Source organism: Barbus barbus (assembly GCF_936440315.1).
Source record: "Barbus barbus genome assembly, chromosome: 22".
In the NCBI taxonomy this organism is placed as follows: domain Eukaryota; kingdom Metazoa; phylum Chordata; class Actinopteri; order Cypriniformes; family Cyprinidae; genus Barbus; species Barbus barbus.
In genome coordinates, this window is record NC_136750.1 from 2,913,936 (window position 1) to 2,932,747 (window position 18,812).

The window sequence follows — 18,812 nt, forward strand, 5'->3', positions numbered from 1 at the left end:
CTGAGCTCCTCAGTAACGCGTTTCCCAGTACAGCAGCTTCATTAGAACCCGATCCTTCGCAGATTAATGCACAGACTCGGGGCTCAGCGAGCTTTTGGATCCAGGAGCTGTGTGGGGATGTTCGGCTTCATACGCACCGGGAGCCGCTGATGGCAGCTAAAGCAGATTATGACCTCAGATCGGACATTAAAGGATTCCTCTGCCCAGTGTCACGGAGCTGTTGGTCGATGCCTAACTGCATCACGGCTATTAAAGTTCCAGTTCTAATGAAACCTTTACAAACATGTAGCCTACCGTTCTCATCATAGAAAGAGAGAGAGAGAGAGAGAAAAAGAAAATGACAAATATTCTAAAAGCTCCAGTGATATTTATTTATAAATAATTTATCTATGATTTATGGTTGCTATTCATTACAGTAAAAACAATAATGGTAGTCCATGGCATTTTTTTTTTTCCTCGAGTGATTAAATACTTAATGTTTTACGTTTAAAACGTGCAGAAGGCTATACAATGCCTAGACGTGTCTATTTTTTTTTTTTTACAATTTAATTAAACTTAAAGGTGGAAGTTTATACAAGTGGGCAAGTAGCCTATGTTTCTTGATTAATATAATAGGTCATGACGTCTTATTCTGCGGAATTTTTCATTTGTGTGATAAAAGTAGAATACAGGTACATCTAAAAAAATAGAATATCGTAAAAAAGGTCAATATTTTGTGTCACTCATTTCAGAAAGTGAAACCCATATATTATATAGATTCATTACACAGAGTGAAATATTTCAAGCCTTTGTTTCTTGAAATTTAGATGATTATGGCTTACAGATAATGAAAACCCAAAATTCAGCGTCTCAGAAAATTAGAACATTACATAAGATCAATAAAAAAAAGGATATTTTAAACAGAAATGTCAGGCTTCTGAAAAGTATGTTCATTTCTATGCACTCAATACTTGGTTGGGCCTTCTTTTGCATGAATTACTGCATCAATTTGGCGTGGCATGGAGGCAATCAGCCTGTGGCACTGCTCAGGTGTAATGGAAGCCCAGGTTGCTTTGATAGCGGCCTTCAGCTCATCTGCATTGTTGGGTCTGGTGTCTCATCTTCCTCTTGACAATACCCTATAGATTCTCTATGGGGTTCAGGTCAGGCGAGTTTGCTGGCCAATCAAGCACAGTAACACCATGGTCATTGAACCAGCTTTTGGTACCTTTAGCAGTGTGGGCAGGTGCCAAGTCCTGCTGGAAAATGAAATCAGCATCTCCATAAAGCTTGTCAGCAGACGGAAGCATGAAGTGCTCTAAAATCTCCTGGTAGATGGCTGCGTTGACTGTGGACTTCAGAAAACACAGTGGACCAACACCAGCAGATGACATGGCAGCCCAAATCATCCCTGACTGTAGAAACTTCACACTGGACTTCAAGCAACATGGATTCTGTGCCTCTCCACTCTTCCTCCAGACTCTGGGACCTTGATTTCCGAATTAAATGCAAAGTTTACTTTCATCTGAAAAGAGGACTTTGGACCACTCAGCAACAGTCCAGTTCTTTTTCTCCACAGCCCAGGTAAGATGCTTCTAACGTTGTCTCTGGTTCAGAAGTGGCTTGGTAGCTCTTTTCCTGAAGACGTCTGAGCGTGGAGACTCTTGATGCACTGACTCCAGCTTCAGTCCACTCCTTGTGAAGCTCTCCCAAGTGTTTGAATCAGCTTTGTTTAACAGTATTCTCAAGCTTGCAGTCATCCCTGTTGCTTGTGCACCTTTCCCTACCCAAATTCTTCCGTCCAGTCAATTTTGCATTTACTATGCTTTGATACAGCACTCTGTAAACAGCCACAGCTTTCAGTAATGATCCTGTTACTTACCCTCTTTGTGGAGGGCGTCAATGACTGTCTTCTGGATCATTGCTAAGTCAGCAGTCTTCTCCATTATTGTGGTTTCAAAGAACAAGAGATACCCAGAATTTATACTGTAGGGATGGTCATTAATTGAAACTCAAATGTAAATATTCTAATATTTTGAGATATTGATTTTTGACTTTCTTAGTCTGTAAGCTCTAATCATCAAAATGAAAACAAAACATTTTTTGAAATGTTTTACTTTTACATGTAATGAATCTAAAACATTAAAGTTTCACTTTTTGAAATAAGTTACAAGAAAAAATTAACTATCATGATACTCTAATTTTTTTAGATGTACCTGTATAGCCTAACCAAACTACGGGCAAGTGAGAACACCTTCTATAAAGAATACAAATAAAGGACACAAAACTGTGAATTAGATATTGATTGGATGGTCGTCTGAAAAAACCATGTGTTTTTGCAAAATTGTATAGATCCACCCTTTTAGCAAAGTAATGTTCAGGTTGCAAAACAAATTCAGACAGAAAGAGATCAGTAAACAGTGATTTTTTATGAAATCAAATGTTGCACTTGACAGTAAAAATCGTATATATACCAAAGTATTAAAACTAGTTATTGTTCCAAATTTTCAAAGACTATCTTGATGAATTAATAAATCAACATTATCCTAATCGCATCCCAAAAGATTAATGTAGAAAGTAAATAAAATTGGTAAAAACAAAACATTGTTTATCAAACACAAGTCACCTGAAAACTAGTTTTCTATTTTTCATAATGAAATCCTGAGAAATTACAAATCTCTAGAGAAAGAAATCTACCATATTTTGTTATTTTATGCATTTTGCTGTTGTACACACATCTAAAAAAAAAAAAAAAAAAAAAAAAAAAAATTATTCTTAAAATTAAAAGAATTGTATAAACATAGGTATCCCCCTGAGATCAAAATATACATTTAAAACAGGCCAGCACACAAAATGGCTATTACAGTTTTTTTTTTTTTGTTGTTCTTGCATCTCTACAATTTGCAGTCTAAATGCTTTAACCTCATGTCAAAAATGTGCTTTTACTTTTTTTTTTTTCTATAAACTGTTGAGATGCGATCCACTAAATAAAAAAATTAATCTCGGAGGATAACAAATGGTTATTAAAACAGTTGATTAAAAAATACTTACAGGAGAACTAAAATGCTTTTAAAAGTGTTTCCATCGTCCCTCTCTAGAATCTCTCCGTTTTTCAGGAGGGTAATTTCTGTTGTGTCCTCCGCTGCGGTCATCATGGTGATAGAAGTCACCTCGCTGGCTGTCGCGCCGATGCCGGTCATAGCTGTTCCCGCTGTTGCCTTGCCGTTGATCTCTGCTATTGTCCTGGTGAAAGTGGCGATGACCACGCTGGCCGGACCGATCCTGTTGCCAGTGATTACTCTCTGCAGGACTGCGCAGTTGCTGCATGCCCTGCTGGAGACCGCCATTGACCTGGAGCAACTGCTGCATCTGAACCTGCCAAACGTTGTTCATCTATTTAAAAAAAAAAAAAAAAAAAAAAAAAAAAAAAAAAAAAGTGAGTGATGACTTTAAATGCTTCAGAGCATATTTTAGAAATGACACCGTCAATTTACAAAAATATATATATATATATATATATATATATATATATATATATATATATATATATATATATATATATATATATATATATATTTTTTTTTTTTTTTAAATGCTCGATTAACAAAAATCTATTGGATTTTTGTTTGAATTATTTGTTATTTTGTTATTCCATTAAAAATCCAAGATTTTTGGCATCGGCCAGTGAGGTGACTTCTAGCACCATGATGACCACAGTGGAGGACACAAAATAAATTACCCTCCTATTCTATCAGTTTTCTTATTTACTATATAATAATAAAAAAAAAACCTTGCTACGTGTCCTGCGTTAAGCTAACTGAGACTTGTTATAGCACTTGCGTATCCATTGCTCTTTTGTTGATTTTGATTGCTTCCATTGTCCTCATTTGTAAGTCGCTTTGGATAAAAGCATCTGCTAAATGTAAATGTAAGATGAGCTTTTCATCAGAACATATTTGGAGAAATGTAGCAATCAATCACTTGCTCCCCAATGGATGCTCTGCAGTGAATGGGTGCTGTCAGAATGCGAGGCCTATCAGCTGATAAAAACATCACAATAATCCACACCAATCCAGTCCATCAAGTCATGTGCAGCGAAAAGCTGCGCGTTTGTAAGAAACAAATCCATAAAGATGTTTTTAAATTTAAACTAGGGTTGGTAATTTACTATGCTAATTAGATTAATTACGGTGAATAATAACGAGTTAGAATTAACTTGCCCCACCCCAGACCTACGTGGGTCATCTGATGTGTCATACAGCTGATTGATGCCAATTATGAGGCAGGGCAACAACTCACTGCATGATGGAGCCTAGAGAACGCATGTCCCTAAAATTCAAGATATGGGGCTAGTGTTGTCAAAAGACCCGGTACTTCGGTACCAAGTACCGAATAAAATGAAATGAACAAAAATGAGAACGTCACGGTACCAGGTTTTTTAAAGTACCTGTGGTACCGAGTACCCGGTCAACCCGGTTCTTGACGTGTAGGGCCATATGATTTCCGCGACGCAGTAAACACGGACGGAATCGTGGAACCTAGTATAAAAACTGAATTTACAGTTTAACACGGATTGTCATGAAATTTGTCAAGGTTTGGATGAATTAATCAAAAGTAGGTTACACTTAAATCAAATCGCGATATGGACTAGTATCTGTAAATATTAAGCCGCAAAAGTCGATTCAAATATGAATCCCGCAGTCCCGCTTGTTCTGCGAGTCTCTGTGTGAATGAATGAATGGCAGAGACACGGTTTTGTTTACTACATTCAATGAAGCGCGTCTGACGCTCGCGGTGATTTCAGCTTCTGCCGTCTAAATGAGGAAATGCATAAAACAACATCTCCAGAACTGCTCTGACAGTCACTTCACGAGCATTTTACCGTTTCATTTGAGTAAAACCAGTGTCATCTCATATAAACAAAAACTTAAAAGGTATTCACGGCAACCCGTCAAAATAAACGTTTGGTTTAGACATTGTGCCAGAAATATATTAGGCTACTATTATGTAGTAGAATGTATTTGATACTAATACTACCGTTTAAAAAAATATTCAAACTTTATTTTTTAATAAATCACACAATATTTCTGCCATGTTTTAATTTGAATAGTAAATCCCCTTTATTTACCAAAAAATAAAATGTTTAAATTAAGACCAATTTAATTTGGGTGAAACTTGTTTACTGTTTTCCATAGTTTTATTACTTGTGGAAACTTGAAACTATTTTAAATAAGCATAAAGAATGGCATTGATTTGTACATTTTAGTTTTATTTGACTATTAATAAAAAGTGTGCGTTTTAATTAGCATGTTTTTGCGTTTTGCTTTGGTACCGAAAAACATGGATTTTCACTGGTATCGGTACCCAATACAGAAATTTTGGTACCGTGGCAACACTATATGGGGCAAAAATGACCGTTTGAGTTCTTGTCAAGCAATAAGGTAAGTGCAATATCAGACGAGTGCTAATGTGATAGTGATCCTATACAACAGTTCATTAAGTAAGATATTTATATAGTGTTAGTTTAGACACAATGTTGTCTGTTTTGCTCAATTTTGCCAACGAAAATATAAAGTCAAAGCAGAACCGTTTGTCTCTGAATAACTGGCTGGGAAGAGATTACATTTTTTTAATCTATTGTAAACTGTGTTTGATCTGTGCATATTTCTCACCTGATTCAGATGAGAAGATTTTCCACTGGAAAAAGCAATATTATAGATAGAGGACTTGGATTTCGTGTGGAGTTAAATGTCTTTATGGATTTGTTTCTTTCAAACATGCACAAACACAAGACTTAATGGACTGAAGTGGTGCAGACTACTAGTGGGTCACTGATATTTTTATCAGCTGTTTGGACTCTCATTCTGATGGCACCCATTCACTGCAGAGGATCCATTGGTGAACAAGTGATGGAATTAGTGGTCGACCGATATATCGGCCGATATTTGGCATTTCTCAAATATCGGCATTGGCCAATAAGTTTTTCCTTTTATGCATTCGATGCAGGACTTTTATTTTGACGGCACTGAGAACATGAGAACGAACACAGTGCTCACATTCTCCCTCTTGTTTGCAGTCATCATTAACAGCTCTGTCTAATACAGATAGAAGAAGTCTGTCTAATAATCAGACAGAACGGTTAAATAAAGGAATTAAAGCATTTTAACGATTGCTTTTATATTATTAGTAATAGAAAGGCAAACAATTTCTCGTTTGTCGTCAACATTCAGCAAATACGCATTTTCAAAATTTAAACAAACCTTTGAATGTCTAATGAAAATTTTATTTAACAAACCTTGCAAACTTAAGCCTGGAATACACTACGCAATTTGTCAAATCCCCCGATTTGACAGTCTGAACAAGTTGGCTCTAGTTGAGGAAAGTCAGAGCCAGTCTGCAGATTACAGCTGACAGATTCCACAGAAAATCGGGTAGTGTATGATGGTCACAGTGCAAATTGAATGCGGACAGGAGGAGATCTCAGCTTTACTGGAGGTGCGCAATCGACAAATTTTAAACTCGTGATTTAAATTATACTGCGCTTTATGCATTTGCCCACTGTCATATTCATGTCATTTTCACTGTGTGCTGTATGTAAAATGAGTGTTACCTTGACTTTATTTAAAAAAAAATAAAATACAGATTTCCAATGCACACAAATTTCCCAGAATACTGAGTGCCCTGTTGGTTACAGTGTTTACTTCTTTTAATTATATTTTTCTTAAATATTATTTATGACAAATACTGTGTCATCTAGTGTATATTTACATATTTATTTTTTTATCCATTTTCAAATGATTTCAAATTTCTTATTTAATTAAAAAAAATTATATCGGCTTTACATCAGCCAAGATATAAAGCCAAGCTTTCCAAGATATCGGCATTGGCTGTCAAAAAAATCAATACCGGTCGACCACTAGATGGAATGCTACATTTCTGAGAGGGAGTACAGTTTCAGCTAATTTTGTCTTTCTTCGTTTCTTTTTTTAAACTTCCTTTAAAATGTCCATCAGCAATAAACTTTACGTCTGGTATGACTTTAATTAACATAGAATTCTGAATGTAGAAGTCTGAATGCAAGCAGAAGTGTTAGAAGAGGTGTTCTCACCATCGCCTGTCTCTGCAGACTGTCAGGTGAAGAGAAAGATCTTTGTATATGCTGCGGAGGGGAGAAGGACGGAGAGCCCATCTGCTCAGGGGTTCTGCCAGAATAGAAAATTACATCAGTTCAGGTTAAGATCCCAAGAACCAAGACAGTACACTAACGGTTTAAAAGGTTGGTGTCAGCAAGACCTTTATTAAATTTTATTTATTTGAAAGAAATTAATACTTTTCTTCGGCAAGGACTAGGCTGAACATCCATACATCATCTTTTTCCTAGACATGTCCTGGCCGAGATTTCTAAATTACCCCAGTAATTATAAATTTAAGGAACAGTTCACCCAAAAATGAAAACCTCACCTAGGGTAAACGTACGTATTAAGCTCACCAAAATCTACAGCGAGACATTTTTAGTGCACAAGATATTGGTTTCAGTACAAAAAGTTGTTAAAATAAATCTCTCACACAAAAATATTTACTTTTATTTTAAATGACAAAAGCATTTCAATTAAGATATACATCATTAAATTCAAAAAGTCTGGCTGTGCTTAATGGGTACATTTCTGTACCCTTTAAGCACACCCCTGTTCCCATTAAGCTCACATCAAGTTTTATTTTTATTTGAAGGAAAATTAAAGAATAATTGTAAAAATATATATTTTTACAGTTACAAATATATAGAATTGATCAAAAGTGGTAGTAAAGACATTATTTATTTTTTAATTAAACTCTGTTTTTAATAAAATGCTGTTAATTGTACTTTCTATTAATCAAGAATGTATTATGCATTATGGTTTTTACATCAATATTTAGCAGCACAGCCGTTTTCAAAATTAATTATAAAATCAGCATATTAAAATATGAAGGATCATGTGACACTGAAGACTGGAGTAATGTTGATGTAAATGTAGTTTTCCATCACAGGAATAAATTACATTTTAAAATGTTCAAACAGAAAATTGTAATATGTAACATGCCCTTGATGTGTATCAGTCACTTCTCTCTTCCTTCACTGCCAAAAGGACATGCTATCATAAAATTAATCTAACTCTCGCATGCTCTTTAAAACATTTTCCTCCCTCTTTTGTCCTCCTCTTCCCCCCTTCATCAACTCTAAGAGCTGACGACTTTGCCACGTTCTTCATTAATAAAATGAAAACCATCAGTGCACAATTTTCCACACCACAATCTGTCAAGAACATCTCACCAGCAAACACACACTCGTTCATATCCTTCTCTGCACTCTCTGAGGCAGAAGTCTCCAAACTCATCCTATCTAATCCTCCTACTACTTGTCCGCTTGATCCTATTCCATCTCATCTCCTTCAAGCCATTTCTCCTGCAGTTGTACCTGCACTCTCTCACATCATAACACATTCCTTCACACTGGTGTTTTCCCCTCAGCATTTAGACAGGCTTGTATAACCCCACTACTTAAGAAACCCACCCTTAACCCATCTATTTTAGACAACTACAGACCAGTTTCCCTTCTTCCTTTCATTGCCAAAACGCTTGAACTAGCTGTGTTCAACCAAGTTCTCACACAGAACAACATCCGTCAACAACCAGTCTGGTTTCAGAAGAGGACATTCAACCGATACGGAACATGCTTCACAACTTCTTGTTCAAGCTCTTGTTCTGTCCAGACTGGACTATTGCAATGCTCTCTTGGCAGGTCTTCCAGCCAGTTCTATAAAACCTTTACAATAAATCCAGAACGCAGCAGCAAGATACATTTTTAATGAGCCAAAAAGAATCCACATCACACCTCTGTTTATCAATTTGCACTGGCTACCAATAGCTGCTCGAATAAAATTCAAGGCATTAATGTTTGCCTACAAAACCACCACTGGCTCTGCACCCCTTTACCAAAATTCATTACTTCAGACTTAAGTGCCTCTAGAAGCTTGAGTTCTGCAAGTGAACGTCACTTTATTGTGCCATCCCAAAGAGGCAGAACATCACTTTCACTGACTTTTACATTAAATGTTCCCTCCTGGTGGAATAACCTGCCCAACTCAGAGTAGCATCTTCAAGAATTGGCTAAAAACATCTCTTCCATCTTTATTTGACCTAACTCTAGCACTATTTTAATTTTATTCTTTATTTCAGAATTTTATTCTGAGACTTGTTATAGCACTTGCATATTATTGCTCTTTTGTTGATTTTGATTGCTTCCATTGTCCTCATTTGTAAGTCGCCTTGGATAAAATCACTTGCTAAATGACTAAATGTAAATGTAATATTCACAATATTGCTGGTTTTAATGTGTATTTTTAAAAAATTAACAAAATATTTAAAATGTAAAAATCACACCAATCTTTTGATTGGTATATAATCATTCGGCACAACCCTAATATTATACACCTGATAAATTATTCTCCTAAACATTTTTGATGAACTTCAAATTTAAGAACATAGTAAATGTCTGATGTAGTCATGAAATCAGAAACCCTCCACTTGAAGAAATGCAGTCACAAACGGTCACAGAACACATTTGAGATACAAGCAAATACAAGGTGTAAACAGGATCACTTACAGAGCAGGTGTAAACAGAAGCACTAAATCACTGCATTTAAATCAAAGGTTACCTTCCACCACGGTGACCTGGTGTATTCGCTGGACTGGGGTTTTGAGAGTTTGCTGGACTTTTGCCTTCCTGATTGATATGACTGCTGCCTGTTAAAAACAAAACAGATTGAGATGACCATTAATCTGGTTCTTACACTGCTGAACTGAAAAGATACATTTTCAATTTTTTTTAAAGTCAATGTGACACCCTCTTTAAAACTTTCAACTTTATGTCCGTAATGATGCATTGCTTCAGAATTGCAGAAAGTTGTTTCAGTGGGAGAGCAAGTTACACATTAATGTGTGCAAATATATATATATATATATATATATATATATATATATAAAAAACTAGTTTTTAATCACTCACCAAATGACCAGAATCATGCAAGTCAATGGCATCAAAATTAAGTCTGTGTACAATTCCAGCACAACCTTAATTTTATTTCCTCTACCGCTGTTTTCTAACATGACATTCTTAAAAGATTAGTATGGATATTTTCCTAACTCATGAAATGTGTGTCGAAATGATAAACAGTAATGAATCGCTAATGAACAAAAAGAAGAAAGGAAATTCCTACCGGCTCTGAACTTTATGTTGAGCTGCCGTCCATGGAGACGGATTCCATTCATTAAGTTTAAGGCGTAGGGCACAGACGCTTCATGTTTGAAGTTTACAAATGCAAACTGCTTTGATTTTCCATCATTGTCTTTAGGGATTTTGACTTTGATCAACGGTCCAGCCTATTGGAAAGGGAAATACAGGTGATTAAATGGGGTTTTTTTCATGCACTGGTCCATTCTGAGATGCTATTTTGCTTTCAAAAACATGTTTTTTCAGACTAGTGGAGCGAAAACTTTCAAAATACACATTTAAATGTTTATTCCACATTTCTGCTAGTGTCTGTAGATTTTAATTAAAACACGTATCTTTAGAGGCATTTTCTCAAAATGAGCTTTCTCCAGAAACTAAACTTAAAAATATTTCTTCCCATTTAATATTCTGATGTGTTTTTTTTTCATACATAATTTGCTTGATTTATGTAACGTTTTATTCCTAAAAGTTTGAGAAAAATATTGTCCTGGCTGTTGGCGTCATCTCTGTAGAAAACATGTAAATGTAAGAATAAAACAAGCATTTTGAACCAGCCAATGTTCTGGTAATGTATGCAAATTCGGGAAAATTTAATTAGATCGTTTGTATATTTCAAAAGTAGCCTATATTTCAGACGTTTTGTAATAAACAACAATTGACTTCATGTTCTGCGACCAATCAACTGGGGAACTATGGCGATATTTCTATTAAAATGCTTTAATTGTAAATTATCGACACATTAATCAAAATAAAGACTTTAAGTGCATAAGCTAAAGTGCATAGGCAACAAAAATAACTTAATATAAAGAGCAAAGCGATATGAGTTATATAATACTCTGGAATAATTGTTCAAATTAAATGTAACTAATTACTTCGAATTCCCGCAAACAACAGAGACATGGGCTGATAGTAATTACAAAAACTAATTTCATACAAATTTTAAAACGACACGTAAAACACGCATTTGCTGCTTTTAATGAGATCGTTTGCCAACCAAAACAACAACAGAAGCAGCCCATTAGCATTAGCAGGCTAATCAACGACGCTAAAGCACTCACCTGTAAAAACAGCTCAAATATAACTTCTTCTGTTACTTGAGGGTCCAGGTTCCCTACAAACAGAGTCCGGTCAGCCTCATCGGCTATGCCCATTTTGCTATATATTGATAACCCAGTCGTTTGAAGGCGTTAACTCTGTTAGCTTGCAATGCATATATGACCAACCCATCTGTCTTTAAAACGCGTTTGCCGTGCGTGAGCATTAACTGTCGTGAAGAAGAGTCGCTTCACGACACATGCTTACAGTTCCAGCAATGACCACAAGAAGGCCATTCCACTGTTATAAGCATATAGTACGCTATAGATATGTATGTATACATACATATTTTTTTACTTTTTAAGAAGTACATGCATTGTGACGTACATGTGTCTAGTCATAGAAGGACTAGAGCAATTAAATTAGATCACTAGATGAATTAAATGTAATATACATTAAATCCAAGCAATCTCTAGTGATCTATTTTAAAGGGATAAATCATGATAACTCTGTTAGTGCTTGTTCATACCCCTAGCTGTCACACCTCTTATTTACCTTGAAGCACTGGAAAACTGTTGCACTGTATAAAAAAAAAAAAAAAAAAAAAAAAAAAGGTCGAACAAAAAAAAAGTTTACAGTGTGCTTTAATAATATGATCAGGGATTGAAATGAACTTTTTCACTCACCACTAAATTTGGCTGCTAAATGTTTAAGTTACCGGCCATTCATAACTTCTACCAGCCAAAAAACACCGAAATAAAACAACAGTTTGAGGCGGTCTACACTGGAAGTGACAAAGCCACTGTTGCAAATCATTTTGTGTCAGTTCTTAGGGTGTGCAATATTGACAAAAAAAATAATCTCAACATTTTCTGGGATTTTATCGATAAAGATAATTAGAGGATATTTTGCTGAGTGTGTTATTGTGCTGGTATCTTAAGGACTGCTGTGGACAGCTGGCTCCTAAAGTTTTTGATATTCTTCATATTCTGTGTGGTCAGTTCACAGCAGTGATAGAAATTAATATTTTCCAATAAATTTATTTTATGGGTATTTTTACCTTTATAAAGCCATTTTTTTCTAAAAGTGTGCATCATCTTTTGAGTCAAATTCTTACATTTAATCAGTCAATAATAATAAAAATAATAATACATTTAGGCTGTTACTAAACAAATGAGATCAGTATCAATAAAATTAATGCATCTGAAGTGGCATTTAGATGTTTTTTCACATGTTAATGCAGCTTTCTAACTTGAACACTTAGAAATGCATAAATAATGTTTTGTTATTTCAAAAATGAAAAGATACTGTAAATGTGAAATTGAAACCGCCAGGAGGTGGTATCAAGTCACTGTTAATAAGTGAGTCATTGCGACTGAACCAAGTCATTTAAACGTTTGATTTGGTGTTAATTTCAAACCCTGAATATGATCAAGAGGAAGTGACATCATTATGTCTTCAGAGGAGCCTGGTAAGCTGATTTATATTTTGTTGTTGTTTTTTAATGCTTGAAAAGATTAGTTCACCCCATCACATAAGAACAGAATCTGTTTATTTATATATTTTTTGGTGATAGTTGACACTAAAATGCTAATGCGTTAAGGTCACAAGCTTGATATGAACATGACGACCAGCAGCCATTCTTTGAATTGTTGAATATATGAATATGACAGTTGTTGATTATGTTACTTATACTCATCTTATTCGCAATTTGTCTTGTGCACAAGTGTGATAATGTTTTTATTTTTTAGCTGTGATGTAGTGCCAATCTGCTGCAGAGTTTAGCTCCAACCCTGATCAAACTCACCTACCTGTGATTTTCTAATGATCTTGTAGCTTCTGATTAGCATGCTCAGGTGTGTTTGATTAGGGTTCGAGCTAAACTCTGCAGGAGTGGTCCAGATTTTAGGATGCCTGATCTATAGCAGAGGTGTCAAACTCAATTCATGGAAGGTGACAGCCCTGCAGAGTTTAGCTCCAACCCTAATTAAACACACCTGATCCAGCTAATCAAGTCCTTCAGGCTCAATTGAAAACGACATGGTTTGGGTGTTTGAGCAGGGTTGGAGCTAAACTCTGCAGGGCTGTAGCCCTCCAGGGACTGAGTTTGACACCCCTGATCTATAGCAGGCATCCTCAAATCTGGCCCACACCATCAGGTTGCAGTTCTGTTTAGTGCACACATTTCAGGAATCACACACCTCACCTTTAAGTGTGCAACTCCACCATCCAACAGTAGATGGCAATGTTCACCCTCAGAACTTCACTGATGCCCAACACAAACTCAAAAGCACAAAACATACTTCTATTGAATTTCTGTTGAGCCAAGGTGTATCATACACATCTCTGACAGAAAAACAAAAAGAGAGAGTGTGAGAGAGAAAAGAGTGATACTAGAAAGAAAGAAGCTCTCTGTAGTTTCTTCTCTGGTTGTTGTTCCTCAGTCAGATTCTCAGGATGGCCGATGTTGTGGGCTCCACAGAGGCAGCACATCACAGGGGAGCTCTGAATTTCCTCTGCCTTAGTCACGACTTGGATGGAAAGCGAATTATTCCCTCAGCGACCCTGTCACACATTGCTGTAGTGCACTAAAATTAAAAGTGCTGGCATTGTACTCTTACAAGTGCCCGTGTTGGCCTTTGGTAAGGCAGAATAAATGCCAGCCAGTATATTTCACTGAGGCGTGGTGAACTGTCTTGTTGCAACATGTCAGCCTGCTATCAATTAGCATAATACCTTAGTTTTCAGTCAATTAGAAATGCACCACTTTTAATTGTATTCCTGATAGTTGATATTGTAATGGATTTACACTGGGTTTCTATCTACTATAATATCTGGGGGTTTATGGAACAGTCTAAATGTATAAATAAATAATAAAAAAGAAAATTAAACAAAATAAATATATTTTATTTAAATAAAATGATATAACTTTGATATAGTATAATAAATGCAATAACTAACACACGTAATGTACAATACTACAGTGAATAGAAAAAGCATGTCATAATATTTTACACAGATATGTAATATTAATTTTTAACAGTATTAATTGGGTCTTCATACATAAAAATATATAGCTGCTATTTAAATTTTAGGATGGGGTCCCTCATATGATGAAATTTGGAGTCCGTGGCATCTAAAAGAATGAAAAGCCCTGATGGAGTAATTAAAATCTCCGTAAGCATCATGGCGAGTCAATCAGTCGAGTAGATTATCAGTTTTATATGTTTTAATGACAGGACAAGGTTAGCTCAGGCTGGAAAATGTCAAGTGGTGTAATTCCCCCAAAACATGGTATTTATGTAATGATGATATTTAATATATTCATAATATTAACAATTCATTGTATTTCAAAAACAATAAAAAATAATAAATAATGACTAAGATTATAGTGGTATTTTTTTCTCCGTAATGTTATTTATTTGTCTTTATGGTCACACCACATGACAATATTATAATATTCCCCCCTCCCCCCCCCCCCCCCCCCTTGTAATCATCATATACATTTCAGTTTTTCTTGAAAATGGTAGGCTATAGAAGTTGCTCAAAACCATATGAAACGAACACGAATACAAAGAGTACATTTCTAAGAATCTGGCATGTTTTAAACTAGCTTCTTAAAAGATTTTTCCTTTTCTTTATTGCGAACACTCTTGTTTGTCATCCACTCGAATGCTAAAGTACGTGAGCTCAGAATAGTTCTAGTTTGTTTATATTAAGAGGCCACTTAAGCGTATTGAAGTCCTGATTAAAATGTGTCCAAGGCAGCCCTAGGCAGACTGAAATGTCAACTGTTACACTTAACATGATTAAGACATGCACTCTGGCATCCGTGTCTCTATCATATTAGAGTGTTTGTAGCCAGCCAGCGTTATTTTAGCCAAATGTGACGTGAGGGTTTATCACTCTGAGCGAGGTTGGCCACCAAAACGAGCTGTGGAGATTCCCAGATCTAGGCCATCAGCTACGTCACTTGCCGCATTCACCCTCTTCACTAACCTTGGGGAAAATCACCAGTATCGGCGCGATTATTCGCTGGTGACTTCAACCTGTCCCAGTTTCCCTCCTCCTCTGCTCTTCTCTCCTCTCCTCTCCAGCACAAATGTCTTTTTGACTCATCATATTCATAATTCATGTGGAATGAAGTGATGTGGGATCATTAAATGCGCATGAATATTTGTGGGATGAAACCTTAATCGGGCCGGCCGCTGGCAATCTCAGCCCGGTTGAATGGCGGTGTCCTGTAAGCTGAGAATGGGCCGTAATGTCTTCATGAGAGACGAACCAAGCTTACATCCTCTCTGCCCCCTCCGCTTGGGAGAGATCGCTTTTTAAATGCCCCTGAGGTGTCATGGGATGCACAAAGATCAATCTTGCTTAATGCAACGGCCAGGGAATGCATCTGCCCTCTGCTGCATCGTAAGTGAATGCCTGTAATTGTTGATGGATCCGCAAAGTGCATGGATAGGCATGCACATGTAAGGGATATTAAAAGCAGAATGCGGCTCGAGACATGAACATGCAGATGTCTGATAGGAGGCCTCGAATGGAATAAGTCCTATTCTATAATGTGTCCTGTACAAAGATATAAATTGCTGCTCAACCATCATAATACAATGCATTGTTGGAAAAAATGAACTAGTTAGTCAAAACGGTTTCTCAAAACTTCTCGCACTGCCATAATTTGAACAACATTGAGTAGATAGGACTGTCATTAATGTTGTCATGCACAGGTGGTAAATGTAAATTTGAGATTCCAATTAATTACAGATTATTATAGATTGCATATTTACATTTATGCATTTAGCAGACGCTTTTATCCAAAGCGACTTACATTGCTTTCACAGTTTTTACATTTTATCAGCTCTTGCTTTCCCTGGGAATCGAACCCAGGACCGCGGCGTTGCTAGTGCCATGCTCTACTATATATATATATATATATATATATATATATACACATACACATACACACATTTATATATAGAATATGCATATATAGACAAGATATAGAATGCACTATATGTTATAAGACTAATAAGAAACTATGCTATTAACCAAAGGTCAAGAGCTGTAGTTCCAAGCACTAGTTTGCGAATATTCATTGGATCTTTGGTTTCAAGAAACTGCGAGTCTCTGAACTATGTTGGTAGCAATCGAACATGCAAGCATAGTTAACTAACAATGCTTTTGGGAAAAGCACCGTGTCTTTGCAAAGCTGCACAATCGTACAAAGTCTGAGTCATAGCGTGGGGTTTGTGTGAAACTTCCCACACTCACTATAAATTCCCCCGTTGGATTAAACACTTGTTTGCAATGCAGCATTATTAAATTTCCGTTTAGACTGGAGGCACAATTACTGTCATGCTAGCCACTCTGCTAACACTTGCATCATGCTCACAAGTATTGCTTGCAGTTCTGTGCAAGCTGGCAAGCAGCTTTTACAAAATCCACACACAAATAGACTCCAGAATGGTATAATCACACTGCATCAATCTGTCTCAGAAGGTGTTTAATTACTTCAATAAGGCTGAATTATTTTGGTTTTACTAGGAGAGACTGGAGGGCCTTTGTATCATGAATCAAGAGTGAGAAACTTACAAAACTCAACTCCATTAGCCTTAATTCACCCACAGGAGAGACTCATCTCTCTGCTATTGTCCTCTATCTCCTGGTGAGATGATAGCTTTAGCCAGAGGAGCTAGAATCAAGATGCTTCATGGAATGAGAGTCTGGTCGTATTAGCCGTGTGCCTACAGCAGCAATTAACAGAGGGACATTAAGATCAGTGCTATCTCGTCTCCAATCGCCAGCATCTGCTGGATCCCCATTCACACCCTAGATGCATTTTACGCTTCAAATAATGAAATAATGAGTCCTGTCAAATCTTTATATGAAAACTGTTGCACCACGTCACCAGAGAGCGATTGAGGTCAAGTGGAATCGGTGAAGGAATCAGATTATAGCTACGTGTTTTTTCCAAGAAGTTGAGGGAACAAAGGGGTGATCCTTATTTAGCATAATCTGAGCAGCCATGGATGCGCGGTTGAGGGTGAAATTAGACAGAATTTACCCAAAAGAGCAATTTGACACCACAGTGAGTTTAATCTGTAGGAATTTGTGATTCTGACCCAAATCGTCACCATGGATTAAAGGCAATTTGTTTGTCTAAAGTGACACTGGAGCTGGTCCGCATAAAATTAGACTGGAGACAACCAGGATTGGGAATCAATAAGTGCCTGAGACAAAAATATCTCTTGTCCCTGATGTCATAGCCTTAACGTCGTCTAATAAACAGATGAAGGCCCTACAGGACAATAAGGGTATACATTTCCAGCTGTTTCACATTTCCTCTACCGCAGAGATAAACCACGAGGTGCAGCAATATATATATATATATATATATATATATATATATATATATAGACACACACTCAGCTATTATGTGTCACGAGTCTGCCTGTCCTTCCCTCTCTCCAATCCGGATGCACGCCCTCACCTGGTCTCCCTCAGTCATTAATCACGCGCACCTGCACCTCGTCATCACCCTCATCATGGACACTACATAAGCACTCACCCCAGTCACAGAAACGTTCCGATCTCGTTGCTACTACATGGACTCTACGCCAGTGATCATCAAGTTGATGAGTATACCCTCTGCTTACCTACCTCTTGTACTCACCTCTTGTTCTCCGTCCCGCTGTCTCCTCTGTCCTCAGACTCGCCTGTGTTGTGGTCGACATTCCTGGGCTCCGGTTCTCTTCATCAGTCTCACTCCTCTAACCTGTGAAGCAAAAGGACATTATCAGAACAGTTACCTGACTCACGATATCAGCACTACCTTTGAATAAAAGTCACTGTTTTCACTTACCCTTGTGTCCGGCTGCTTCTGTGACATTATGTAAACAAAAACTTGTATTTTGGATGCCAGCACTAAAATATTCCCAACACAGTGTCATTTTCACCTCAAATAGCTCATACCTCAAATTATTTATTGTTTAATAGCATGTGTTAAAAAAGGACATGTTTTCCTTTTGTGCTGCTAAGGTTAATTTTTTTAGATTATGTATCCTAAATATATGCAGTAAATTCATATTTACACTTAATTACACTTTTGTTTTTTTGCATAATTTTCCGAAGCTACAGTTTAGCTAAAAATGATTAATTTTCCATTCATCCATTTATTCCCACATACAAATATTCTTCTTACAAGTCTTGATCTTGATATTACTCACATTTATTTGTCATCAATACAGTAAAAACAGTAATATTGTGAAATATTATTATAATTTGAAATAACTGTTTTCTATTGGAATATATTTTAAAGTGTAATTTATTTTCCTGTGATTGAAAGCTGAATTTTCTGCATCATTACTCCAATCTTCACTGTCACATGATCCTTCAGAAATCATTCTAATATGCTGATTTGCTGATAATTATTTCTGATAATTATTAATGTTGAGTATTCTTTGATGAATAGAAAGTCCAAAAGGACAACATGTTTCGAAGTGAATACCCTCAACATTATCTATGT

The 18,812-nt window shown here is 36.4% G+C and overlaps 1 protein-coding gene across 1 annotated transcript; it reads right to left on the reverse strand.

Moving 5' to 3' along the window:
* Positions 1–2,084: 2,084 nt before the first annotated feature.
* On the reverse strand, positions 2,085–11,501 carry LOC306888338 (RNA-binding protein 7-like). The gene is made up of 5 exons (XM_079446555.1): positions 11,305–11,501; positions 10,233–10,395; positions 9,672–9,759; positions 7,088–7,181; positions 2,085–3,372 (listed from the first exon to the last, which is right to left on the reverse strand). Exons 1-5 carry the CDS (start codon positions 11,395–11,397, stop codon positions 3,049–3,051), a joined length of 762 nt encoding a protein of 253 aa, XP_079302681.1. The 5' UTR covers positions 11,398–11,501; the 3' UTR covers positions 2,085–3,048.
* Positions 11,502–18,812: the final 7,311 nt, after the last annotated feature.

What these genes read in the sequence shown, in the direction of transcription:
- LOC306888338 (XM_079446555.1), bottom strand. Translation starts at nt 11,397, where the DNA reads ATGGGCATAGCCGATGAGGCTGACCGGACTCTGTTTGTAGGGAACCTG. An exon ending in TATTTGAGCTGTTTTTACAG is followed by an intron (nt 10,396 to 11,304) that starts GTGAGTGCTTTA and finishes CCTTTCCAATAG; the next exon opens with GCTGGACCGTTGATCAAAGT. An exon ending in GTCTGCAGAGACAGGCGATG is followed by an intron (nt 3,373 to 7,087) that starts GTGAGAACACCT and finishes TTTTTTAAATAG; the next exon opens with ATGAACAACGTTTGGCAGGT.